This window comes from Trichoderma camerunense (assembly GCF_050948025.1).
Source record: "Trichoderma camerunense strain CBS 138272 chromosome Unknown V8C40scaffold_9, whole genome shotgun sequence".
NCBI lineage: Eukaryota > Fungi > Ascomycota > Sordariomycetes > Hypocreales > Hypocreaceae > Trichoderma > Trichoderma camerunense.
In genome coordinates, this window is record NW_028145361.1 from 372,842 (window position 1) to 399,922 (window position 27,081).

Consider the following 27,081-nt stretch of genomic DNA (forward strand, 5'->3'; position numbering starts at 1 on the left):
TCCGTACCGCATCTACTAATCGCTACATCTTACGAGTATATCTCCAAAGATAGGGAGAATGAAGCGATTAATTGTCTGATGACTGTTATCTCTCAATGCGTTGACATTGTATCTTATCTTTGCCATTTCATCCATCCCCGGCTGTTAAGCAGGCTTTCTCCGCGGTTCGTGCCATTCCCTAGTTCTAGGGCATGGGGTAATTTTGCGGGGGGCGCGGCACCTATCTATAGCAGCTGTCAAGGATCTCCTATCTCGACCTTATCTCGACCACTAAGCTGTCATTACTATATCCTCACATTCCTGAGCCAACCAGATCTTCACTTCACCAAAGGGCGCGGCTGATAAGCAGTACTCTGTACTCTGCAATCATGTTGGCTGTTTAGCCTGTATTTGCTTTTGCCATGGCCTCGATCCTATTATCCATTATCAGCTCCCCTGCAACTGTCAGCGCTACCCCAGAAGCTGTGTCTTTGATATGCTTCACTGCCGATCGGCAGCCCTACGATACAGTAGCCTCAGAACACAAGCTTAATGTGTCAAAATGTCGCAATTCATCGTCGCAAGGCCGCTTTCGCTTTTCCCTGTGACTGATGCAATAGATTCTTTCGTTCTTATCGTACTGTATCTCCTTAGCGAGAAATCGCAATCTACAAGATGGAAAATCACCAAGTGGGAGATTGGGGGTTTAATCATGTCCAAGCAAGAGATGGTTGGTCCTGGCAAGGCTGTGCACCGGAACCGGCCGAATCTACGAGAGCTATGATCGAATGAAAATGAAAATCATCTAGATAACAGCTTGTGCAAGATGCTACATATCCATGTATTCTCTCCCTCTGTCTCCGGATTTGGACAGCTTAATCGGCAAGAGGAGAGATCTTGAATGCAACGTGTTGGGCAGCCTTCCTGGTGAAGCATCAACTCCTGGTCAGAATCATGTCTGACTCAAGCTCGACCCCGCTGAGCCAAGCCTATGGCTATGGCATTGTTCTCGGCCTCGGCTTTGCATTTGCCATCTTCATGGTGAGTCTGACTGAGACTTGCTTCCTTCGATGAGCACCGAAACAGCATCTCCTAACATGCCTTGCAATAGATCACCGTTACTCACATTCTTAAACGGTTCAACAATGAAGTTCAGACGTCTGAAATGTTCAACACTGCTGGCCGTACCGTCAAATCTGGTTTAGTGGCCTCAGCTGTCGTCTCTTCCTGGACCTGGGCCGCGACTCTATTACAGAGCTCTGGTGTATGCTACCGATATGGTGTCTCTGGTCCCTTCTGGTATGCCTCTGGAGCTACTGTTCAGATCTTGCTGTTTGCTACGATAGCCATCACGCTCAAGAAGCGAGCACCCAATGCGCATACGTTCCTGGAAGTTATCAAGGCACGATATGGCAAGGCAGCGCACTTCACTTTCATCGTCTTCGGCCTCATGACCAACATGCTGGTCTCACTCATGTTGATCACGGGAGGAGCAGCAACTGTAAATGCGTTGACTGGGATGCATGCCGTAGCAGCCATCTTCCTCATTCCCATCCCCGTTGTGGCATATACCGTGTCTGGTGGTCTCAAGGCCACCTTCATCACAGACTATATCCACACGTTTGCAGTGCTCATTATCATCATGATCTTCGCTCTCAAGACCTACGCCACCTCTGATGTTCTCGGCAGTCCGGCAGCCGTATACGATCTCCTCGTCAAAGCTGCCCAGGCCCACCCCGTCTCCGGTAACCGCGACGGTAGCTACCTCACCATGAAGTCCCAGGGTGGCGCCATCTTCTTCGTCATCAACATCGTTGGAAACTTTGGCACTGTGTTCTTGGATAACGGATACTACAACAAGAGTATTGCAGCAAGCCCTATTCATGCTTTGCCGGGATACATCATGGGCGGTGCGGCATGGTTTGCTATTCCGTGGTTGACAGCCACCACTCTCGGCCTTGCGGCGCTTGCTCTCGAGTCTAGCCCTCAATTCCCGACGTACCCTAACCGCCTCACCGATTCCCAAGTCTCTGCCGGTTTGGCTCTTCCTTACGCCGCCGTAGCCCTCATGGGCAAAGGCGGTGCCATTGCTACTCTCATTATGCTGTTCTTGGCCGTCACATCAGCATTCAGTGCCGAGTTGGTAGCAACATCCACCATCTTCACATACGATATTTACAGAACGTATATTCGCCCCAGTGCCAGCAGCAAGAGCCTCGTATGGATGTCTCATATATCCATGGTCGCTTATATGCTCGTCGTCTGCTGCATCTCCACTGGCTTATGGTATAACGGTATCTCCATGGGCTACCTCTATCTGCTCATGGGCGTGCTGATCTCGGCTGCCGTGATCCCGGCCACATTGACACTGCTTTGGAACGGCCAAAACAAATGGGCAGCAATTTTCTCACCTATTTTGGGCACAATCTGCGCCATTGTTGCCTGGCTCGTCACTGCCAAGAAGAAGTGCGGCAAGCTGGATGTCGACTGCACGGGTTCGAACGATCCGATGTTGGCTGGCAATGTGGTTGCGCTACTGGCACCTGTCGTTCTTGTGCCGCTATTTTGTCTCATTTTCGGCTTTGACAAGTACAACTGGCAGTCCATGATGGAGATTCGAAAGGTGGACGACCACGACATGATTCAGGCGTCAGGGCTTGACAGCGAAGCACAACGACAGCTGGAAAGGAACCAGGAGCGTACGGAATCTGAGGAAGAGCGCCGAAAGCTTAACAAGGCATTCAAGATTGCCAGCTTTGTCACTGTCTTTATGTAAGTTTGAGCCATTTGAGCACCCGTTCCGAGGAATTATGCCACTAACATGCGAAACAGGGCAATTGCGTTCCTCGTTCTTTGGCCAATGCCCATGTACGGCACCGGGTACATCTTCTCCAAGCCTTTCTTCACCGGCTGGGTGACTGTTGGCATTATTTGGATCTTCTGTTCGTTTATCTGCGTTGGATTATACCCGATATGGGAGAGCAGAGCAACGTTGTTTAGAGTGCTCACTGGAATTGTCACCGGCAAGGCACCGCCGGTGGTCACGATGACTATTGAGGGTGAAACGAGCGGAGATATGACGCCTGAGAAAGAGGATATGAGAGAGGGATCAATTTCATAAGGGAAGAAGTCAGGCTAAGGGACTTTTTGGAGATCACAAACTGAGTTATAACTCGCTAATAAACAAAAAATATTGTATATTCTATCAGAGACGTCTAACGCAACTCTATGCTCTATTCACAACCTCACCAACACAACCCCTCATATACATACATCCCTCAAACAGCTCCATTCTCCGCCTCCTCAATCGTCTTCCTCAACACCCTCGCCGGATTCCCCGCCACAACAACCCCCTCAGGAACATCCTTCGTCACGACACTCCCCGCGCCAATCACCGCCCCCTTACCAATCGTCACCCCCGGCAAAACTGTCACGCCGCCGCCGAACCAGCAGTCCTCGCCGACGTGGATGGGTTTCCCGGACTCGGGCCCGCGCGTGCCGTTGCGAATGCGGTGGTCTAGTGGGTGCGTGCCGGAGTAGAAGCTGCAGTTGGGGCCGATGAGGGTGCGGGCGCCGATGGTGATGGGGCAGGTGTCGATCCAGGTGCTGTTTGAGTTGACGAAGACGTTTTTCCCGAGTCTAAGCGATGTTAATAGGGGGTTCTGTGTATAGGAGGATTGTGGGTTGTTTATGGTAAAGGAGGGGGGCGCACTTGATGTTGTATCCATAGTCTGTCTTCAACGGTCCTTCAACCCACGGATAATCTTCCAACAAGGCATCATCTTCTTCTTCACTGGCAGCTTTTGGCGGCAGTGGCTCTTCATCTCTAGTAATCCTATAAAAAATAAAAAAAATTATCAGTAAGAAGAACTCTTCATCCACATACACCCAAAGATCGCTAGTGAACGTCTGGATTTTCAAGAAAAGGGGAATGCATTATTAACATATAAAAATAAAGCGGAAAAGCCATACTCCTTCCAAATCTCGACGTGTTCTCGCCTGGTTACCTCCTCAGCGGTATTCAGCCTCCTGCATGCCCTGGCGCACTGCTTTCTGTCCTGGATGAGATCTGGCGTGAAGGCCCAGTAGAGCTCGCCGCGGGCCATTCGGCGTCTGTTTTCTGCGAGGTCGATGGGCGTTCCGTCGGGGGATCGAGCAGCCATTGTGGTTGAGTGTATATATGCTGTTCTATAATTTTATATACTAGAAAGGTCGAAAAGTGTATAGATGGGCGGAGGTTTTGTTAGTTTCAGAAATGGCTTGCAAGATAGAGTAGGTGGGTGAGTGAGTCAATAGGCGGATGAGGATAGTGCGGGGGAAATCAGGTAATAGATTGTCTCAAATCTGATCTGGCATAATTAACCTAGTTGAAGTGGGCCTTTGTTCGTATTCATTGTGGCTATGAAAGAACGACAACTTGGCTAAACTCACGGCCAACCAGGTTGTCAACTCTCTCAGCAAAATCACAACATTTTCACTAGACAGTCTCAAGTGTAACACCGCTGTACAGTGCAAATTAACTACGGAGTATGCCCAGTCACTTATAAAGCCAGCTTTCAGGATGAAAAATATATAACATATTGAAACCGGAATGCGCTCCGTTAATGGCCTGTAAAATCATCGTCATAAGCTAAGGTATACAGCAAGTCCTACACATATCCAGACCGTATCGACATAAAAAAAGAAAAATATAATGATAAAAAGATTCCTCGTCAGCCCGTCATTAAGGGTCTCAGAAGAACAAGTATTTTAAGAAAAAGAAAAAATGGCCCTCTTGGGAGAGTCCATCCGTAAAACACAAATCGAACATGTCTATCTTCTACAGAACGAAAACCTGCGCAGCCAAAACGATGGCCAATCCCATCAGGCTAGCACTCATCACAGAGGCACCGTTTGTTCCAGGGATGCTAGGAATCGAAGAAGGACCAACGGGCACGCCGCTCCAGCTTCCAGAAGGCGCCGCATTGCCGGAACCGCCGCTGGGGTAGCTGGGAGAGCCCGCAGGGTTGGTCGGCTGGCTTGCAGAGCTGGTGACAACACTGCTTCCACCATAAGGACCCTGGGGCACTCCGACGGAGGTGACAGGCTTGACAATGGTCTGAATGCTAGAAGCAGTGGGGTAGGCAGCCTCAACGACGGGAGCACCAGCAGAAGGCTGTCCAACGTCCGTGTTCTGAGGGAACTCGACACTGGCGGGTCCAACGGGGGTGCTGGTAGCTGCCGCCGTCACGGGGCACACAGTGGTGTACAAGGGAATCGTCTCGGTCGTAACCTGGTTCGCCGGGCAGTTGGGAACGTCAGGAGCACAAGATGTGATGGTGTAGACTCGAGTCGTGTACACAGTGCTGGTGGTCCAAGGCTGAGAAGCCTCCGTGGTCGCAGGCGCGGTGGTCACAGGGGCGGCAGTCTGGGTTGCCTCGCTGACGGGGCAGACGGTAGTGTACAGAGCAATAGTCTCCGTGGTCACATAGCCTCCGGCTGGGCAGTCGGTGACGTAGGACGGGCACTTGGTAACGGTGTGCACAGAGGTGGTGTAAACAACGCTGGTCGTGAGGGAGACAGTCGCAGAGCCAGCAGGAGTAGTTGACGCCGAGCCACGAGAAATCGTCGAGTTGGACCACTTGCTTGTTGTCGTGGGGTACAGGACGCTGGAAGAGGTGGAGCTGACAGTTGAGCTGGTCACACCTCTACCCACGTTCGTGCTGGAAGCCGACACGGTAGGCTTGCTGGAAGTCGACGCCTTTACAGATGTGGTAGAGGTCGTAGGCTTGGCAGAAGTGGTGGGCTTAGATGAAGTAGTAGGCTTGGACGTGGTGGTTGGCTTTGCAGTTGTGGACGCCTTGGAGGTGGTGCTGGCCTTGGAAGTAGAGCTGGCCTTGGAGGTAGAGCTTACTTTCGAGGTAGTGCTAGGCTTCACGGTAGAGCTCGCCTTGGACGTGGTGCTCGCCTTAGAAGTGGTGCTAGGCTTCACGGTAGTGCTAGCCTTGGAAGTAGAACTCGCCTTAGAGGTGGTGCTGGCCTTGGAGGTAGTAGACACCTTCGACGTGGTGGACACCTTAGAAGTAGTGCTCAACTTAGAAGTAGAGGACGCCTTAGAGGTGGAAGAAGCTTTGGAAGTAGAAGAAGCTTTGGAAGTTGACGAGGCCTTGGAGGTCGAAGACGCCTTAGTGCTAGAGGTTGCCTTAGAGGTCGTGGACACCTTGGAAGTAGAAGATACCTTAGAAGTAGAAGAAGCCTTCGAGGTCGTGGACGCCTTCGAGGTGGAGCTCACTTTGGAAGTGGTGCTGGCCTTTGAGGTGGTCGACGCCTTTGAGGTGGTAGAAGCCTTTGAGGTGGTAGAAGCCTTGGAGGTCGTGGACGCCTTAGAAGTTGAAGAGGCCTTGGAAGTTGAAGAGGCCTTGGAAGTGGAGCTTGCCTTTGAGGTTGTGGACACCTTTGAAGTTGACGAGGCTTTAGAGGTAGTAGAAGCCTTGGAGGTTGTAGACACCTTGGAAGTGGTAGAGGCTTTGGAAGTCGTCGAAGCCTTTGAGGTCGTGGACGCCTTGGAAGTTGTCGAAGCCTTGGATGTGGTAGATGCCTTGGAAGTTGTCGAAGCCTTAGAAGTAGTGCTTGCCTTGGAAGTGGTAGAGGCTTTAGAAGTAGTGCTAGCCTTTGAAGTTGTTGACGCCTTTGAGGTAGTAGAAGCCTTGGAGGTCGTGGATGCCTTAGAGGTTGTCGATGAAGCCTTGGACGTGGTAGACGCCTTGGAAGTCGTCGACGAAGCCTTGGACGTGGTAGTTGTGCTAGTCGCCTTGGAGGTCGTAGAAGACGCCTTGGAAGTCGTTGTGCTAGCAACAGTAGTTGCCGAGGTAGTTGAAGGAGGATAGGGGTTGCATCCGACCTGCAGCGCCTCAAGAGCCCACTGGTTAAACGACGTTCCGTTGACAACGTTGGACAGACCCTGAGACAGATCCCACACCGAAAGACCGCCAAAGTGCGCCTTGTCCTTGTATTGGCAAACCAGGTTCTTCACTGCAATAGGGTCAATGTAGCCTGACTCGGTTGATCCAAGGGGCGTGGGTTGACCCTGAAGACCAATGTACAGCTTAGCCGACTTGCTCTTTGCGCTATTGGCAACAATGGTCTCCCAGTCGTTGTAGTTGAAAGCATCGCCGACTGAGTTTCCAGCAATGGCATCACACGCAGGGTTGTTGTAGAACTGGATGAAGAGCTTGTCAAAGGCAGCGTTTTGGATCAAGTCCTTCATGGCAAAGTATTGAGGGTTGGTAGGGCACTGGGGGGCGGCAGTCATAATCAGGGACGGGTTAAGAGCACGGAAAACCTCAACCATCTTGATGTAAGGTGCCATTGCTGTGTTGAGACAAAATCTTAGCACTCGACGCCCATAGAAGCAAATTTCAAGAGAGAAAAGGGGGGAAACTTACACCATGCAGGGCTGAGAGCGCTGGTTGCAGGAGGCTCAAGATCGAAATCGAAACCATCAACGGCGGTGTGGTCGATGGGACTGGCATCAAAGGGGCGAGGGCCCGTCCAGCTTGAGTTGTAAGGACCAAAAGCATTGTAAAGGAAGGTGGCAAAGTTGGTAGCCGTGGTGTTGTCCGTAACCTTGTAGTTGTCAAGGACGGGGTCGTACACTCCTCCGATACTGAGAATGACCTTGACACCTAAGGATCTGCAGTAAGGAATATCTTGCTGGAGGGTCATGCAGTGGCTGTAGAGCTTTGTGGGCAAGCCAGTGTTGGGGTCAGGGTATGAATCTGCCCAACAGTTGGGTCCGAAGTTGATGCCGGGATATCCAGAGGAATCAGGGGCGCTGTTCACAAACCCAAGGGTGACGGAATCAACACCAGCATCGCAGTGTGTCCTAAGGCCACCGGGAGTGCTATGTTGTCCCTGAACATTAGTTGTAAGCAGCGTGTTCAACAGTTGAAGGGGGGACTAAAGGAGACAACTATGGTAACATACCCAGTAACCGTTCAGGAGGCCAACGGCCGCAACACCAGCACGAGCAGAAACCATTTTAATGACTGACTGTCTAGATTATACTAGAGAAAGACTGTAAGGTGGCCGAAGCCAGGAAAAGAATGAGTGTGATGATTCTGAGATCAACGAAAGGACGCAAACGAAACCGTCTGCAACTTGGCCTAGGAACCGAGCCGTCTCTGAAGTTAACAGAGCTAGAGTTGATAAAGAGAACAAAAAAGAAGAAGAGAAGAAGAGAAGAGTAGGCAACGGTGGCAAGCCACCCATTCGCATTTTAGTTGCTCACGCTTGCTCGGAGCCTACTGTAAACTAACAGTCCAGCCTACCCCCAAAGTGCATCCATCGTGGACTCGGCCATTTCCTTTCTCGGCCTCCCCTGGGGCCTCACCTCACTAAGCCCATCTGATTGCGCCGCGGGACTGGGCTCATATGCGCGTTTGGTCTTGGCCAATCTCTCCAGAGTAAGCTATGACGGAAGAACGGATCCGTGAAGCCTAATTTGTCCATACATGGCCCTTCCACTCGGTCAGAGGGTGGGCAGATGAGCACACACACATGGGCAAAAATCGCCAACGCTGCAGAATCCAGGAACAGGCATAGTGGTTTCTGGTGCCGGAGAAACGGACACAAGCCACCATTGGTCAAATCTAGGGTTCCCGGCCGAGATTTGACTGTCTAGACTGCGTATTCCCGCTGTATCCGTGTACAGAGACTTGGAGTTGCGGTCTTTTTTTGCACGAGCCCATAACCGAGTGCTACGGACGGTTGGGCTCACAACCAACAACAGGTACCAGCACGAATGTACCGGTACAGATATTACTACTGGAACTAGCAGCAGACGACCTGATGTCAGTTGTCAGCTTGATTGGCCGCTTGTAGAACTAGTCGTGCTTAGAGCGGTAAAAAATAGCCCGAGTTCGCGAGTAGCTGAAAGCTGAGCTTTTCCATGACATACCTGAACGGGATAGACATGTTGATTCATCAAGCAGCCAGTTCACGAAGCCGAATCCATGTTGACAAGCTTTGACCAGCCATCATCAATAATCAAGGCAACATGTCGTCGATGCTCATGGCTCCTCTTTCCAGGACCGAAAGCCCAGCAAATGCGACATGAATGGTATGAGGTTCGTCTCGCCTATTAGCCTCCCGCGCTGGTGAAAACAGCGAAGGATCGAGACATGGATGACCCCCCATGGCGACGTACGATGGCGAATCACCGTGTTGGAAACCTGCCTGTCCTCGTTTGCATGTGTCGTGTCCGGGACCCCTGCATTGGCAAGCCTTTTGTTTAGCGCGTGGCGCATCAGTAGACCGGTCTTGGTCCTCTTAGTGGCAGTTTCTGCCCGCCATGAAATGTTTTTCTTCGTAGGGCTAAAGCCCAGCTGTCCAATTACGAGGGCTGCTGAGCCGTCCTCGAGGGCCGCGTACCTGAAAAGACCAAAGGCGCTTAGATCTCTGGGACAGGGGCAACCTGAGTTCGGATTTCAGCCGGATTGTCGTAGAATTTTCCTATCATGAGCACACGCTCCCACGCCCACGTGTGCGGGGGGCGGCAGAGGAAGATTCTGCACTGACTGCCCAGACTCTCGTTTGTTTGCGTGCGTGCATGCCTCAGCCTTGCAGAAGCTGTACGAATACAGCACTGTCCGAGTATGTGTGCAAGGCATGCGAGTAAGTTTCAAGCATGGATACAGTACAGCCATATTCGACTCCTGTCCCCGTCAGAGTATTTGCCGTTCACGCATGGTACTTTGGAAGTGGGCTTCATTTCAGTCGGCCACTTCTACTTTGGGCGTTGCTGTTGGTTCCGAATCCGAGTGAAGCGGAGTATTGTATTTCCCACCCAGGTTTGAGACGAAGAGCGAGGCACAAGTAACGTTGAGCCAGAAGAGGAACCGTTTTTTTCGCCCCAGGTTTATTACTAAGGCTGTATACAAGCATACAAGCACTCGTATCGTACCTTATCTTGCTGGTGACATGATGGCGCCACGCCAAAAGCAGCATGTCATCTCCTTAGGACGATAAAAGTGCTATTATGCATAAGGGACTAAAGACACACGGAGAAGCCCGTAGCTGCTCTTTAATCCTGTTTCTTGCTGCTTCTTTACGTCACGAGTCAATGCTCGGTTATCTACAGTAAACTACGACTACAATGGGGCCTTGAAGTATGAAGATACCAGGTACTCCATAGTAGCATCAACATCGGCATCGGCATCAGCATCAACGACATCAACAGTTGGCAATTCACTCAAACGCTCCCCTTACAGCTGCATGCAAAACAAAATTGCGCCTCAACAGGCGCGCATCCATCAACCTGCCGAGTCTGTGTGCCTGCGTCGCCAAGGCACACCACCGGATCTAGTAGACAGGGGACCCTGGCATGGAAAAACTGTTCACGCCCAAACTTGGAGGGGCCCACGCACTGCTTTCTGCTCGGCCGTTGCCTCTTTGAACAACACGCAATTTATTAGCCTTCTCTGCCGCTTTTTGGTTTGACTCATACGGGCCTTTTATTTCCAATGTGTCATGCTAAATTGGTCTATAGTAAATGCTATGTACAGTACGATCAAGATTCTCTTATAACAACCGGCATACGTGTCTGTCTGCTCAAGCCGTGTCAAGCACAACCACCTCGGCTTCGGCCTCGCCAATGCTCTCCACTATTAATCTGTCTCCAATCTGAACTCCATCGACAAATGCGCCGTCGCCCTCGGAAAGCTCTGCGTCCTCTCGCCCATCGAGCCGGATCTTAGCCTTTCCGCCCTTGAGCATTGGCAGGTGGATATAGACCTTGCGCTGTGACTTTTGGCCTGCGCCGCTTCCAACTGTCCACTCAAACTTGCCGTCCGGTGCGATGATGCCAGCGCCCATGACGAGATCTGCGTGGATGGGGATTGTTTCTGGGATGGTGGGCTCTGCTTCCTTTTCCTCTTGAAAGGTAGCATCCTCGCCAGCCTTTAGCGGGCTGAGAATCTTAACAAAGCCCTCTCTCTTGGCTTCCTCTGGGAAATTACGAGTGTGATATCGAGGAGTCAGGCCCCTCTTCCAGGGAATCGCCCAGATCTGAAGGAAGTGGACCGTGTCCTTGTTGTGCTCGTTGAATTCGGAGTGGGCAATACCCGTGCCGCCTGTAGTGAATTGCACGTCTCCACGGTGCATCCGGAAGAATTTATCGGATTGACCACCCTCCTTGCCCTTGGCGAGCATAGAATCGCGATGCGTCAACTCTCCGGATAAGATGTAGCTGAAGATTTCAAAGTCTCGATGAGGGTGAGTGGGGAATCCCGTATTGGGCTTCACTCTATCTTCATTCAAGACTCGTAGGGCTCCAAAGTGAGTGTATCTGGGATCGTGCCAATCGGCAAAGGAAAAGCTGTGGTAAGTGTCCAGCCATCCTAGGTTGTTGTGACCCCTGCTCGAAGATAGATGAGGGATGATCTTGGCCTGTCGGAGAATTGACATTGTGGCGTTTCCGGGTGTAGATGTGCCGGAAGATGTGGTTGGTGTGTCTATATCTGGTGTAGATGTGTTGCTGGTGAATATGTTTAAGGCTTTGTAGTATGCTGAGGTGTACTGCTCAACTGGTAAGAAGTAGATGAGTGTGGAAATTGAAGCAACAAGAATTGCAAAGAGCAGCGAGAAGCGACTCATTTATGCTGGATATTCAATGGGGAACGAAAACTACAGAATTCTCCAGAATGAAAAAGGTTCGAAAAGAACGCTCCAAGATATACGTAGCATATTGGCGATAAATTTCTAAAGCTGACACAATAGGAAAATTGTATCAATCAATACCGCCTGTGTTAAACTTTCGTCATTTGCCTCATTACTAAAGCTTTGCTCAGCAGGTAAGCAAATCACAGCGCGCTAAAATTCATCAACAAAGGATTACACTAGCCTTTCTAATGGCTTGGCCGGTAGTATTTGTCTACTCTACCGAGGGAAGAAAAAAAAATTGGCCAAGAAGACACAACATTGGATGAAATTGTGCCATCCGTACATGTTTCGAGAACTTGTAAAACAATTGATTGGAAATTAAAGACTGGAGCCATCGCAATTGGTAGATCCGACCTTGTCAAGCTTGTTCTGCGATACTGCTAAGATCGCCAAGGTACGGAGATGCTCCGCTTTTGCTTGTCGCTCAACGGGAGCTTACTAAGTAGTTTTCAGGCCTTTCATTGGATGATAGGCGGAGTACGTAATACAGGCTTTGAGATGCTGCACACAGGTACCCTGTATCCAAGAAGTTGAGATACGCGTTTCCGCTTGGCAGAGATGGCTCGGGTGGATTCATTTAAAAGGCTTAATTTGCGGCTTCTATAACTCACTAGGTATCGTACAGTGAGACTGTAGGATATAAAGCAGGTTTAATGATGGTGATACATAGAGCAGAGAAGATAGTTGCTATTGAGAGTCACAATGATCAGTCCACACAGCACTTGACCATGCCAGGATATAGGCGAACAATTACTTCCTAATTGCCTACTTTCCCGAAATTGAATATTCACGTTCCTCTCAACGTTATACGCCACATCTCCACTATCTTCAACATATTCCACTTTGCAAGTGAACCTGATATTCAACAATGATTACGGAGTGCTCTGTGCAAGTTCACGTGACCCAACCCCCACGCATCCAATGAGACAACCACTTCCAGGTAGCTCGCTCATGATTGGTCTGATACCATCTTTAAGTGGACCACAGCCAACTCATCGCCAGCTGAGTAAAGTGAATGCGTTGGCAAGAGCCCCCCGCCAGATGCAGTTGTGCTGCCCTGCTTAAATCAACGAATCTCCTCTGTCTCACCATTATATCCAGTGCTATCCTATCCTATCCTATTCTATCCTATTCTATCCTATTCTATCCTCATTTGCTCGTCAAAAGCCTTCATTGGCGCTTCAAACTTCCAAGTCAGCTTCAGCTTTCCGGACCCCCTGCCCCCCAGCCACCCGATTTTGCGGGCCTCCGGCGGCTGTCTGCGCCACCCGTTTGCTAGAGCTTCACTACCGAAGCCCGACTCGACAAGCCCGATCTCGTGCGACGCAAGATAGAGGCGATCATCGTTGAGCAGATTGACAGAAAATCAAGCATATCAAGCTCTATTGTTAAAGCTCGAAACTCATCTTGGTAGCTGCTATACAATATCTCTGCTGTCTATCTTCAAGGTCAGTTGCGGGTCATCCAATGTCGTGCTGTTTCGGCCTGCAAGGCTCCCTATGCGGCCCCATCGGACAGCTTCCCGTGCGCTACGGCGCTTCATGCATCTTTCGGTGGCTGGGACACCCTCCTGCGTCAGATATCCCCCAGCCATTTTTTAAAACTAGCCATACGCCTGAGAACCCATCCCACACCGTACATCTTTTCCTCTATCTTGCGTTGCGTCCTGCACAAGCAATTGGCCAAACTCTCTTTTAGTGCAGTTTGCTTGCGTCGAGCGCAGCAAGAATGAGTTACCAAGACAATGATCGTGACCATGCAGAGCCTCCTCGTACGTGGGCGCAGCGTTGTGGACTTGCAGCGCACTCGCTAACATTCCTTCTCCCATCTAGGCTGGCGGCAGTCAAATAACAGTCGATATCAGCCTGTCCCCGACGGCGAGGCCTCTCCTTCGACACGCCAAAAACGCCAAAGCGGACGATCGAAGCGCGCCTCCTCGAAAAGCCGACGTTCTAACCGCCGATCCAACCCGCAAATCAACGATGCATCTGATGATGTAGAAGTAGCTCCCCTGAGAATAATAAAGTCACGCTCTTCCGAGTTACACAAGTCAGACTCTTCATACGCAAAGCCCCCCGCACAGCCTGCGGGATACCATGCCCTTGAGCCAGAAGAGGACCCCATAGTACGTTTCGACGAGGCTCAGTTAGCAATGTTCGCTGCGGATAATGCGTCCCGCATGCCTAACATCAAAGATGAATTGGCTCTGGCAGCGGGCAAAGTTACTCCTGGAATTGACGACACACCGTACATCCAATACGCCCTACAAGCACTAGTAGGCGGTCAGAGTATATCGATTCCGTCGCATCTCGTGTCTAGCTCATCTGATGGATATTCCGAACGGTATGAGCCGCTACGCGGATTTGATGAATCCGCAGCATACAAATCGCCAATTCATCAAGACCGATTAGTGAGGGACAATAATGACCCCCGACCAGAGCCTCTCCCTCAGAAGGGGCCCCCCACCCCTGGGCAACTTCCACGACGCAGCACGGCCTCGTTTGATCCCACTGGAGCAGGTACATCACGATGGATTCCTGTTTCCAAAAACATGCAGAAAGATCTCGACCCCCACGGCAGAACTCTTCAGTCTCTCAACTTTAAACCGCGGATTCTAAGGGCATTCTCAATGGCAATCTTGGCTATACTAATTCTCCTTATGATGGCAGCTCTCATCTTCTCAGCTAGGTACTCATACGCGCATTCTGGCTTGACACCATATCCCGGTAGCATCTACTCGGGCCAATACTTTTTGTTCCGCATATTACCACAGCTATTGGGTGCTGTTATTTTCATTTACGCCCAAAACGTCGTAGTAGCCTCATTGCGAACTCTGCCTTTTACTGCGATGGCTAGCGAGAATCCACGAATCAGATGTATGGCCCAATTTCAGAGGTTATATCCTACCACCTTTTTGCTACCCCAGTTCATTGGGCCGTGGCAGTTTAAGGTTTTCGATGTTGCAACGTGGCTGGCTATATTCACGATCCCCTTAGAAAGCGCAGCTTTTACGTGTGTCCTTGTCCACGAAAAGTGGATTTGGGCTCCTGTTCAACCAGTTGTATGGGCGCTTGTTGGTCTGTATGGTGTTCTGTTGCTGGCAACAGTTAATTTAATGGTGTATTGGCTCGTGCAATGGACAGGCCTTTCCTGGGACATTCGGTCGATCGGAGATCTTTTACCCCTGTTGAACCGCAGCAACATCATGTCTAGCTACAGACGAGATGACCTTGCCGAGGACACTAAAGTGTTTAAAGGCCAATTGCGCGAGAGGTGGTTTGATCGACTGGGGTACTGGAAAGCCGAAGATGCGACCACTGGAGGCATTTGGTACACCATTGGAGCGTCGCCTGTCCAGGACTTGGGGATTTCGCCCGGTGCCATGGGGAAGAAGACTAGCAACGATGCGCCAATCGACTTGAAAGGGGCGACACCTCATCTTTTGATCGACAACACTTTCGGAAGATATCTGCCACTGTATCTTCGAGATGGGCCACTCATCTTTTCTGTAGCAGTCAGTTTTGTTCTGCTAGTAGCTCTAGTTGTTGTTTCTTTCTTGCCGCAGACCCGGCTAGAATCAGGCTTTTTGCCGATGCTAAGTGCAAGGCCTGATCACAATGCCTTTTCGCCAGCCGATTTTGTCTTCAGTTTTGTGCCGGCCCTTGCTGGCATGATTCTCTTTTTGCAGTTTCAAATCGTCGATCAGTCACTGCGCATCCTCCAACCATGGGCTGACTTACACGATGTGGACGGTTCTCCGGCTCAGAGATCGCTTTTGGCAGACTACGCGGCCTGCCTTCCCCTACAGGCGACATGGAGAGCATTGGGAAATGGGCACTGGAGAGTGGCAGGCGTATCTCTGCTGGCGACATTGTTTATTTTCATCCCAATTTTGGGGGGCGGGCTCCTGATGGCTTTAACTGCTCCTGATAGGACGGTGCGAATGTATCCCAGCATGCCAGTCTTTGGCGTCCTGCTGGCATTCCTCTTCCTCTATGTGGGCGGATTCGCTCTGATGGTGCCCCACCGACGTCAATTCCTACTCCCCCGGCCCGTCACCTCGATCGCTGGAATTATCAGTCTCTGCTCTGCTGAAGAGCTCACACAAGATGCCGCATTTCGATCTGTTCGAGGGCGGAGTGATCTTGAAAACCGACTAGGTGTCGGACGTGATGACTCCCGGGATGAGAGTTCGTGGTTCTTTGGCCCAGTCCTAGGGAAAGACGCAAACCGAGCAAGTATTAGACGCATGGTCGATTTCTCGGAAAAGATGCCAAGATCTTCAAGATCTATGGTTTAACGATTTGCTTTTATGTTCCCCCCCTTTTCACTTTTTCTTATTGTTGGGAGCGCAGACAAAATGAGCATGGCGTTTTTGTATTTTGGCATTGATGGCATGGCCTTAGCATGCGGATGGAGTTGGGACCTATTCAAGTTTGACATTCACGGCAAGTACAGGAAGGGGTATACGAGATGCGATGGGTGATATGAATGATGAGTATATAATGTGGAATGCACAGTGGTTAAAGATGGTTGGAAGACGACACACGATGTAATGTCAATATGATATCAGTTTGACGTGGCTGAAGACTTTTCGTTTCATTGACAGCATGTTTCAAACCTAAACCTTTCTTTATTGTGGTGCCCGGGCAACACAAGTGTGCCGTAGCTGGGATGTGTCTCTATCTCAACCGTCGTAGCTTTGGAATGCTCTCAGTGTTTCACTTATGGTATTCTGATCTTGACAACCTAGTTGTACAGGTGAAAAATAATATGCAATTGAATATCATTGAGGCCTCATTAGCCATTAGTTAACTCCCCCAAATACCTAATACTCCTTCCCATGCTATCGTAATAAACTCCAATCCCATAATACAATGTAAAATCAACGCGTAGTAATCATGTCTGAAAGCAAATCATAATGAGTGGCTAAGGTCCGCTTGCTTCGTAAAAAAAAGAGTGTGTGAATAGCGAGTGAATGAATAAATGAATGTGGTTCAAGTTGACCCTTTCCCCTGGGCCAAGATGCAAAACAAGATGAAATAAAAAACAAAAAAAATAGGAAAAGATGCAGCCTTATTAACGACTCCGACGGCCAAGCATCCTACTTAGCACATCAGATTGCTTCCCTACGAGAGGCAGGCTCTCCATGGTGTTTGTCCTCTTGCGTCGCCGGCGGTCTTTTGCGACGGTGGCGGCGTCAACGAAAGATTGCTGGACGGAGGTTTTGGAAGCCGAGCCGCGACGGCGGGCGAGGATGCCCTCGGCTGTGTTTGGGCTCTGACTCCGCCTGTGGAAGCGGAAGAATGACAAAGTCGGGGATCCCGAGGAGCTGCTCTCGTCATCGTCATCGTCACAGTCTGAGTCTGTATCGTATTCGAAGACGGAGATGGGGAGCGGCTCTGGGGGAGGCGGTGGGCGTAGCTGTGTGGTTGATTTATAAGGGCGGAGGGTCTGAGCGGTCGTAGGAGTAGGCTCGACGTGGCTGAGGTTGGAGGACCGAGGTGTGAGGGTGGATGGATGAGGAGGCCTGGAGGAGAGCGGCGGCAGAGCTGGTAGCGGTGCGGTTGGTGGGGGAGAGGGAGGAGGAGGATAGTAGTAGTCCATGGGGGTGTTTGGTCGTGAGCCGTGAGAGCTGTTTGGGCGTTGGAGCATGAAGGTGGCGGGAGAGAACGCTCTTGGATGAGGACTTGCTGAACGGGGATGCGAACCAGCAGGCCTTGGAGGGACAGGAGGAGCGTCTTTAGGAGCACAAGGAGCGTCTGTTGAGCAGACAGTGGAGAGTTGAGAGGTCGAGCTCTGTCTTGAGCATTCGCCGGACGGTATTGCTACTATCTTGGGGAACACTGAATATATTGGCGACGGTCTTCTTCTTGGCGGGCTATCAGAGAGCGGCCACGAGCACTCCTGAGAGCGTTGCTCCTGAGGTAGAGGCCGTCTCCTCACCTGATGAGGCGAGGCGATCAAGGCAGGATAGTCCTTCTGTGGGACCACGGGAGGAACGCACTCCGGCGCAGCAACAGAGGCCATCGCAGCGGCTCTAATCTCGAGGTTGTCGTGAATGTAAAGTCCAGATTCCAGAAAACTGTCCCAGAGCTCGTCCCCATGCGCGTGATACCGGAAATCGTCGTCGTCTGCCGAAGCCTCGGAGTCGGTGCGGTCGTCAATCAGGCTCGGCAGCGGCGGTGACAGCATAAAAGGACATGGACTCGCCATTGCACTTGCCTGCGAAGAGGCAAGCGACGTCCTCTTATCCTCGGACTCATTCGAGCATCTCCTGCTGTTGTAGGGAGTGCGGGCGTAACCCTCGCTGCGAGGGTACGAGTAGTTTGCCACGGGGTAATATTTCGATACGAGGGTGAGCTGGGCGAGTTTGCTGGTTCGCTCCATGACACGCTCTTCTTTTGGGGGTTTGTGGTTTCAATGCTTGTCTAAGGGTTTTCTCTCCAATTAGGGTTTCCTTTTCCTTTTTCTTCGTCAATGCTTTTTTTGTGGTGATTGAAAGAGCATAAGTCTTGCGTTACTGAGACTTTACGTGAGAGGGAGGGTCAGGGAGCAAAGGAGGCAGGCATGATATACAAATAGTCTGTGAAGGAAAGAAAAGACAAATACTACTCAATAAAGCTACATAAACAGACTGCACAGGTGAAGATAAACAACACAAGACATGCATAGCAGACGCTTTTCTCGATCAGATGAGACATATTCTCCTGCGGGGCACAATCGCACTCACACCCCCCTTGCTCTACTTTGCTCTTCTTGGTCAGAGAAGTTCTTCTGAGAAAGTTCGTGGCGTCGCAAATGTCTGAGTTGGGGCGACGGAGGAGCCGCGCGCTGCCCTTGGACACGGGAAGCATTCCTTTGCCTCTCGAACCCCCCCGGCAAACATTGAGTTCGAGGGGCCTGTGCTGGGCGTATTTGTGCCCTCTCCTTCTAGGGATGGAGAGGAATATTCAGACTACTGCCTCTGCAAGGCTCTCTGGGGGGGGGGGGGAAGGTTTTGCGGGTACTGGTTTGCATTCTGGCTGGGGGCTTGGCGAAGGGGCGGAGGCTTTGCAGTGGGCAAACATGAGGGATGGATATTTTCTGCATGAGAACATGGTTTGGACTTTGGAGTTTGTTACGAGGGGAGAGCATGGGCCACGAGAGGGTCCTTGTAGATACGCGTTGGTTTGTCAGTATACAACGCGGTTTTTCTTCAAGTTTGATAACAACAAGACATAATACCTGTAATATATCATATACATGAAGCAAGGAGATGTCGAATTTTATCTGAAGACAATTGCATATAGTTACATCGTAAAGACAAGTCCATCTTAGTCAGACTACCTAGGACGTATTTGTGTGTAACACTCAACGGATATATGAGTAGCAGCTCCCTTTTCTCTACCCATCAAGGTGCCCTAGTTGACAAAAAGGCGTGGAATTCCGACCATCGAGAGATCGGCACGTCCGCAGTCTGACACCAGCTTCAGATCGGAACTCTCAGCTAGAAAGACAGAAAAAGAGAACCATCTACGGTGTCGCCGTCGCGCTACCGCGTCCTCACTGGGCAACTGAGCTGTGCAAAGACCAGGCAAACTGACGCCTAGCAAACGTACACGGGCGCGTCTCAGTCCTGAGTTAGTGGCGATATGTAGGTACGTGTGGATAGCAAACAAAGCTACATATACGAGAAAAGGGCCACATAGACCTACAACATGTCCCTGCATGTGTAGTAACTGTATCTAAACGCCGACTACTACCAAGTGCGAGAAGTAATGGATACGTTTAGGTAAAAACTAGAACACTTCGCGAGCTTATACATGTCCATCACTGCTTGTAGTCTTGGAGTAGCCAGACCCTGCCTCCCAATGAGGGGGGGAATCCCTGTCTGTCACTTTTTTAAACCACTTCTCGCCCTTTTCCCAACCTGCCGTCTGATCGGGGACGAGCTTAGTTCGTTATCCCCGGTCGATCGGATCCTCTTGACAAGGGTAGGGGGGTTGAGAGACTAGATAGCCCAAACTGAGACATACTTTTGTAGAGGCTTGTGTGAGACCTGGATCAGGGCCCGGATTGCTTCCGTGGATGCCGCGGAGAATGGAGCGCTGGCTATTCGAGTAGGCTCAAGATGTGTTTCTAGTGTTGGCTGCCTCTGAATGATGAATTACATGGGATTTCCCTTCTTCTTTCTTCTTCTCGCATCTAGTTATGATTGCAGTTTTATAAAAGCTGTACGAATATATGGACGGAATCGTCTATTAGTCTGTGCAAATCCCATGAGAGCTACCTTATGTACATATCTTGAGTTGAATTTGAGATTCTCTTGCCGCAACTACCGTCAAAATCTCAGCAAGAGACTCCACGCCTGTATATTTCTTACGAATTGATTTTTGGCTCTCTCTCTCTATTGGGCACACAAGGTTCTAGTATTCAGACCTGGTGTGTCTGTACTACAAGCAATCGGGCCATCTACACGTGGCGCAAGAACATGGTGCATGCCGTGTGAAAGGTTAGCTCTGAAGAATGCAAAAGCTGGTCTCCATGGCTACGCTCTATGCTGAGGAGAGCTTCATAATTCCTGGGGAGGCACAAAAGAATACGTATATAGAGGTATGTACTCCGTAGAAGAAGACGCAGAAGAGTACGTATATAAGTGGAAGAATCCGCGCATCGCGTAAGGATTTCTTCAGACGCGATATACGATGGCTGGCATAGGTTATCGCGACTGAGATTGAGACTTCAGTTGCTGAACACATTACAGGAATTACACTGATAAACGGAATATCGAGAGCTGCATTCTTATTTCATGTGAAGAGGGAGGAGATGAAGATAGAGGTCCTATGAGGTGCTTGTGGAAGACATGTTCTGAGCACATCATGGCATACGACTTTGTACACTCTGTATCACATAATACGACAATACGGATTGGTGATGCCTCGTATGGGAGAAATGCTAACGCGGTGTAATAACTAACAGCGTCAAACACTGTCACGTTATACTCTCGTAGCTATACTTTTGAGAGCCGTCTTTTCTTGAATCCTATGCGAAGCTGTGTTGGCATCAATCCAATAACACACCAATACAGAATAATACACTGTAGTATCTAGCCTTAGCTTCCATATGCGTTCGTGACAAACTTGTGTGGGACATGTGACCGCCAGAGATACGGCAATGGCAACTACGGATCGACAGAACAAAATCTTTCTAAGATTTTCCGTGGTCTTATGAGGCCTCTTTGCCTGGGCATTACGCATCCTCGTACGAAGCCCTTTGTCTAACATATCCGCCTATATCGCGAAGCCTACCCTACAAGCATATATGATGATTAGATTTTCCACAATAGTACGCATTTGATTGCGTTTTTTTGAGGGAGCTCAAGCTACCCGGCTCCTTTTCTCTTCATTGTCGTTATACTTGGTCATTTTCACGTCTACACACATGTGGGTAGGTCAAATGGTGGCAAACATCGTTCGACGAAAGCAGGTCCCAGCTGCTGTATCATGACAACATGCATTACCACATTGTGCAGAACAAGCACACACTCCACCACCAAATCCACAATGCTGCATAAACACATCTAATTACGGCAAACGTGACGTCGTCTAGGTGATGCTCAAACCCAGACCGCTGGGCACCGGACAAGATGTCGGTGCTTGCCAGCGATTGGCTCGCCGCCGTGAAGCTTCGGACATCAACTTATTTTAGGTGGTCCCGAGTCCGAGCCGTGCCGCGCCGCTGCTAGACAGGATTTGATACACGAGCCGTGGCACAATTTCCGCAATGGCAGCGAATTGAATTGCAAAGAAGATGAACTGGCCTCTTTATTCGACGAAGCCGAGAGACAAATGAAACAGAATTGATTACAGGATTACACCCAATGTTCTACTCGTGACCGTTAAGACGACTGGAGGTGGCGCCATGTGCTACGGACGGAGCGGCATATTGGGCTGTGGAAGAAGCAGAAGCAGAAGCAGCAGTGGAAGCTGTGCAACACACGCAGAGGCGCGCATATACGGGAGGCGTAACGCCTCACGGTGAGTTGTACAGCCTCGAGATGAAGATTCATGACGTTGAGAAATTCAAAGAGCCTGATTTCTTGGGCATCTTGGGGTGATTTGCATTATGCGGTGTTGTGTGAGTGGTACGCGCCCGGTACTTGTCTCGCGCTGTGGCTGGGCGTAAGGGGAACAGGTACTGATTCGGTACAGACAGACGTGGCGCTTGCGACGTGGCGGAACTAGCCATTAAGGTGCCAACCTGACAAGATCAGCCTCGTTTAGCGGGAGATCGGGGGATTGCTGGCACTGACAAGCTGTTGCTGTCGTCAACCATCCCATCTGCTGTATCTTGGTTGCTTGGTTTGAGTCTGCCTTGGGCGGTGAGTTGATGCCCGTTTGTGCCGTCTTGTCCTTTGTTGCCTTGCCTTGTCATTGTCACTGTCGACGCACTTCACTTGCATGAAGCAAGGTACAATGCATGCATCATGCATAGGACACACGCTGATACCTGATACCTGATATTACCGGGTACACAGGGAGAGGAGAGAGAGAGAGACCCGAGTCAATGGCTACGGTTAGCAGACAAAGTTGCCCAAGAGCCAGCCCGAGAACGTTCGAGTCAGGGATGGCCCTGGCCCCCTCCATCCCTCCCCCCAATAGATCCCATCTCGGCGATTCGCATCGCCTTCCCCGGCCCACCGAAGCCATCCATGGATCCCTCAGCTGGTGCTAGCTTGAGTGCTAGCAGATTCTGCTCTAGCTGGGACCTTGTGGAGGTTGATCCAGCGCTGTTCTGGAGCTGTAGGTCTCAGCTGCGGGTTGCAGACAGGTCGCCGCCGCTGGGACGATACACGATGCAGCCATGACGCCCGCGCGGAGGGCGCATGTACATGCTCTGACGGAGCGACCTGTTGGGTACGCCGGAGGAGAGTCCGCCAAGATGGGGGCCGTGATGCAAAGTGCTTGCCTTTCCATTGGGCCCCGAGGCTGTGCGGAATCGCATTTGATCTTATCGTGTTCCGCCTCCATCGTCGACGTCGACTTCGACTTGGAACCTCTCGCATCTTACCTCCAGAAACCGCTGCCTCCTATCCAGCACATCCGCTCGCTGCACTGCATCCCCTGAGACGAGATGCCGTGTCGGCTGTAAACAAAAAGTCAGCATTGGGCCTCAAACATGTGCCAGCTCGCCAGCCTGCAGCCTGAAGCTCCACCAACTGAGCTTTGCTGGCCGTTTCTGTGACCTCGTGGGGAACGAGCAAGGGGGAAGAAAAAAAGAGGACAGGAGAGAAAGTGGTTGCTTTGCAATATACAGACAACAGGTGTCGACCAGCACCAGCGCATCGTCTCGTCCGCCTCGCCCAACACGACACCGGGCACCCCCTTCTCTTGGATTCTTTTTTTTCTCTTCTTTGTTTTTCCTTTTTGGCGCATCGAGACTTGCTTGGGCCAAGAGCCCGAGGCCAGCACGGGAGGCATCCAGGTTGCGCTTGGGCCGTCGCAACGGTCAACAGAGCCAGACGAGGAGAGAGACAAGAGGGCATCTGGGCTTTTACCGCCAGTTCTGGATATTGGGTTGGGCCTGAAAAAGGAATAATAACCGCTGCAATTTCGCCCACCAGTCCATTCGTTTCTCCATTCTACTCATCTACTCATCCATTCATTCAATTATTCAATCGATCAATCATCCATTCATCAACCGAGCCCATCAGATGACACCGGCCCCAAACCAAGCTGGATCAATTCAATCTCTTTGTTCTCTCCCCCCTGTTCTTGCGCTGACGAGCCACTGGGACCGGCCACTATAAACGCTACGGAATCCCAGCTTCAGTTGCGCGGAAAAGAACGTGCTGTGCCGCGCTTGCGCACTCCAGCCCCCCATTTTCCATTTTCCAGCCGGTTTCCCCCTGCCACCAGCTTTTTTGACATCACCGCCCTGGCTCTTTCGCGCCTCTGCCTCTGCTCTGCTTCTGCTTTGAGCTGAGCCAGCCTCTTCCCAACTCCTGCGGGCAATTGGGTCTTCTGCCGCCTTTCGCTGCACGATTCACCTGCTTGCATATCGCGTCCGCCTTCTTACCCTTGACTCTCGCAACTTTGTCTCGAAAATCCTAGCGGCTGCGCTTATCAATACTCCCCTCTCGGGTTTCTTTTGGCGCAAATCACCTCATTGCTGGTTAGAGTCTGGATAGCAACCATTTTTTACTACTACCAATACCTTAATTTTTCATTGCTCTTGCTGAAGACGCTCGCTTCTAGGGCTCTTTAGCTCGTTGGCTACGGCATCCAATTCCTCTCCGAAGCTCAACCCTGTAGTGGCATCCATCGACAATCGCGCGCCCTTCTGGACTTCTCCCTCTCCTCCTAACATCACCGCCGGTTAGCCTGGCGGTGATCAACCCCGTTCAACTTGTCTTCCCTCCCCCCTAAGCTCGGAGGCGCCGCAGACTTGTCCCAACGACCTTCCCCCGTTTCTAACGACCGTTACGCGACCCACGAGAACACGCCTTCACCATCGCAACGCCAGCAGCAACATCCTCTGTCGCAGACTGCACAAGAGCCTCCCAGCAGGCTCTCCACCCCGTCTTCGCAGCGCAAATCTCTTCGCCGCACGCCGAAATTCGACTCTGCACCTGTACCCAATCACCAACCGGAGCGTCGGGTTCACATCGCCGCTGCCTCGGCCGGCTTCTACCCGAGCATAGTATCGCTTTCTCACGACTCCGAATCGTCCATAACTGGGCTTGGGTTGTCGCTGTTTGACGAGTCCAACGAGGACAAGCGCCAGCGACCTCAGACCCAGGAGCCGCGTCACGAACGCTCTGGCTCTGCGGGAATCCAGAACCCACCGGCAAGACCTCAGCTTAGAGTCCCTCGTATTTCCAAGCATACTCACAACGCAATCCTCTTCGCTTTAGAGGAGGCTCTCCGTCAACCTCGCCCCTTCACAGCCGACGAAATCGAAGAGACTGCCAGCATGTCTGATCTCATGACTGGTGGCCTTCCTGCCACGTCCAATGGCACTGCCCTTGGTCCTGGTCGCATGCCAGCCGCTGCTCCCGCGCCGACAAGCTCGCCATCAGGCATTAAAGGTCCTAGGGCGATCATGCAGGAGCGAGCAGCGAGAGAAGCGCGCCAGAGAGCGGAAGCACGGCAGAGAGCTGAAGTTGAGCAGCAGGCATTGGAGAAGAGCCGTGCGGAACAAGAGGCGCGAGTGCAGCAGGAGACGGAGCGTCGCAATGCAGAGCGGCGCGCTGCTGGCGTTGCTGCTGGCCAAGGCATTAATGCCGAAGCTCAGCATTCTACTAATCCTTCACACCTAGACCAGTCACAAGCTCCGCGAGCGAATGTCGCGCCTAACCAGACCCTACCACCACAGCAGCGTCCGGCTCAGATGGCGGGCAACCAGCAGCACCATTCTCCTCCCCAGGCTTTCCCAGCCGGGGGCTCCTCATCGCAGCAGCCTGCACCTGGAACACTTGCCAGCGATGCGGCAAGCGATCCCACGAAGCCACGCAACTCGTTTCCCCATGCCTTTGAGCGATGGGAAACGTTGTCTGCTCACTGGGAGGGACTGACGAGCTACTGGATCCGCAAGCTTGAGCAAAACAAGGATGATATTAATCGCGATCCCATGAGCCAGCAGCTGGCGCGACAGGTTACGGATCTGTCGGCGGCTGGTGCCAACCTCTTTCACGCCGTAGTGGAGCTTCAACGCCTGCGAGCCAGCTCCGAGAGGAAATTCCAAAGATGGTTCTTTGAAACTAGATCCGAATTGGAGCGCGCCCACGAGGTGAATGCCATGCTGGAAGCAGCTCTCGAAAAGGAGAGGAGGGACCGTGAGCAAGCAATTCGCGATGCTGTCGAGCACGAGCGCGGAGTATCCAAGACTCAGAAGCAATTGGTGGAGATGAGAAAGGAGCTTGCCATCTCAAAGGAAGAAGCCCGCCGGGCTTGGGAGGAACTCGGGCGTCGTGAACAAGAGGAGCGTGATAGGACGCTGTCTCTCCAGTCAGGGCACCCGACGGTCGTGGGCGGAGTTCAGGTAGTGCCAATGACCCAGGGCGGCGGCCCCAGTCGACACAGCAGCACCAGGGAGCAAGGAAGCTACCAGTCTGATTATCAACGACCATCTTATTCCATTGAGCAGCAGGCCCAGGGCCAAGGACAGGCCACCGCAGGAAGCAGCAGCTCCGGACAAGGACAATACCGATCTGGCCACCAGGAAGAACCGAGCCGTCGTGCAGGCGCTGGCTCCGAGGGCGGTTACAGCGAAGGTGAGTACCTTATCGATGCGCAGGGAAATTTCATCCTAGACGGGGACGGACTTAGAATTCCCTTCGCTGCGCCGCCCTCAACGTACACAGGTTCTGATTTGGATCCAGAAGACTACGACACCCCGGCCACGACAAACCCCAGCGGTGCCAACATGCCCTCGTCAACGTCCGCCCCGCAAAGCCAATGGACCGGTGCCTATTCGAACCCTCAGGACTATTCTGGCCAGGGCTATGGGAATGCTGGATGGGAAGCGGTGCCCCGGCATCATCACCCTACTCGACTGAGCGACGTTATGGAGGAAGAGGATGAGAGAAGTCGGAGGAGCGACAGCCACAGCCGAATTTAGGAGATTGACTGACGCCACTGCCTCCTTTCTTCTCTCTCCACCGCATCATCATACATACCTAAATTCCTTCTAGCGTTGGATATTTTCGAAACGAACTTTGTTACATAGGAGCGCAGTTGACCTTGTTACGACTACGGAGCCTTCGAGGCGCACACATTTGCAATTTTGAACCGACGAGGGGTATGGCTTCGTGCTTTGTCCCCTCTATTCCTCTTATTCGCCACTACCTCCCTCTTACTTTTTCCGTTAATAAGGCATAATTCCCTGGGATGAAAAAGACTCGTCACATTTGAATTCGGTTCATGGCTGCTTTTTTTTCTTCCCTGGGCATAAATTTGCGACACATATGACAGTTTTCGTCCCCTCAAGCTAAGCATCAGCACCTTAGAGCAAGAAAAAAGCCTTGGAACCTGTTGGTTGATACATACCTTCATGATATGCTGCGTTGACTTTGCATCTTGCATTATTTTGCACTTTACTACCTTTTCTTTCTGGGATGGATACTCCTCTTTCGCCCATGAACTTTTGTGTTTTTTATTATTTTCTTTCCTAGCCGGAAGAGTGTACGTGTTTTGTTTGAGCTTATTTTTTTTTCTTTCTCGATTCTCATAGTACCGATAGATGAAAGATCGATGGGGTCGTTTTTTTTTCTTATTGTAATGTTCCTGCTGGAAATTCCCTTTGCTTGCTCGTTTGCTCAAGCGGCGGAGTTTGAGGAGAAATCAAAAACCGTTTTGGGAGAAGGGGAGATGATGTTGGTGCGAGAGAGATTTTTGACGATGGGAGAGTGAGGGAGGG

General features: G+C 51.3%; 7 protein-coding genes across 7 annotated transcripts; 3 read left to right on the forward strand and 4 right to left on the reverse strand.

Moving 5' to 3' along the window:
* Positions 1 to 899: 899 nt before the first annotated feature.
* Positions 900 to 3,179, forward strand: V8C40DRAFT_222862 (uncharacterized protein). The gene is made up of 3 exons (XM_083212231.1): positions 900 to 1,020; positions 1,131 to 2,751; positions 2,812 to 3,179. The coding sequence occupies exons 2-3, from the start codon at positions 1,145 to 1,147 to the stop codon at positions 3,098 to 3,100; spliced, it is 1,896 nt and encodes a 631-aa protein (XP_083072971.1). The 5' UTR covers positions 900 to 1,020; positions 1,131 to 1,144; the 3' UTR covers positions 3,101 to 3,179.
* V8C40DRAFT_222954 (trimeric LpxA-like protein) lies at positions 3,007 to 4,499 on the reverse strand. Its single transcript, XM_083212233.1, has 3 exons — positions 3,952 to 4,499; positions 3,692 to 3,814; positions 3,007 to 3,618 (listed from the first exon to the last, which is right to left on the reverse strand). Exons 1-3 carry the CDS (start codon positions 4,140 to 4,142, stop codon positions 3,258 to 3,260), a joined length of 675 nt encoding a protein of 224 aa, XP_083072972.1. The 5' UTR covers positions 4,143 to 4,499; the 3' UTR covers positions 3,007 to 3,257.
* Positions 4,374 to 8,513, reverse strand: V8C40DRAFT_222921 (glycoside hydrolase superfamily). The gene is made up of 3 exons (XM_083212232.1): positions 7,945 to 8,513; positions 7,404 to 7,872; positions 4,374 to 7,329 (listed from the first exon to the last, which is right to left on the reverse strand). Exons 1-3 carry the CDS (start codon positions 7,996 to 7,998, stop codon positions 4,799 to 4,801), a joined length of 3,054 nt encoding a protein of 1,017 aa, XP_083072973.1. The 5' UTR covers positions 7,999 to 8,513; the 3' UTR covers positions 4,374 to 4,798.
* A 1,895-nt stretch (positions 8,514 to 10,408) lies between these two features.
* Positions 10,409 to 11,622, reverse strand: V8C40DRAFT_245156 (RmlC-like cupin domain-containing protein). The gene is made up of 2 exons (XM_083215813.1): positions 10,508 to 11,622; positions 10,409 to 10,452 (listed from the first exon to the last, which is right to left on the reverse strand). Exon 1 carries the CDS (start codon positions 11,611 to 11,613, stop codon positions 10,570 to 10,572), a length of 1,044 nt encoding a protein of 347 aa, XP_083072974.1. The 5' UTR covers positions 11,614 to 11,622; the 3' UTR covers positions 10,409 to 10,452; positions 10,508 to 10,569.
* Positions 11,623 to 13,512: 1,890 nt separating this feature from the next.
* Positions 13,513 to 15,932, forward strand: V8C40DRAFT_245162 (DUF3433 domain-containing protein; the record flags this gene model as incomplete). Its single annotated transcript, XM_083215814.1, has 1 exon — positions 13,513 to 15,932. A coding segment is annotated over exon 1 (1,778 nt), but the record flags the coding sequence as incomplete, so codon positions are not given.
* Positions 15,933 to 16,368: 436 nt separating this feature from the next.
* V8C40DRAFT_287503 (uncharacterized protein) lies at positions 16,369 to 18,069 on the reverse strand (the record flags this gene model as incomplete). The annotated part of the gene is made up of 1 exon (XM_083222724.1): positions 16,369 to 18,069. One exon carries the CDS (start codon positions 18,067 to 18,069, stop codon positions 16,759 to 16,761), a length of 1,311 nt encoding a protein of 436 aa, XP_083072976.1. The 3' UTR covers positions 16,369 to 16,758.
* A 4,303-nt stretch (positions 18,070 to 22,372) lies between these two features.
* Positions 22,373 to 26,962, forward strand: V8C40DRAFT_287511 (uncharacterized protein; the record flags this gene model as incomplete). Its single annotated transcript, XM_083222725.1, has 2 exons — positions 22,373 to 22,463; positions 24,107 to 26,962. 2 exons carry the CDS (start codon positions 22,373 to 22,375, stop codon positions 26,281 to 26,283), a joined length of 2,268 nt encoding a protein of 755 aa, XP_083072977.1. The 3' UTR covers positions 26,284 to 26,962.
* Between the last annotated feature and the right edge of the window lie 119 nt (positions 26,963 to 27,081).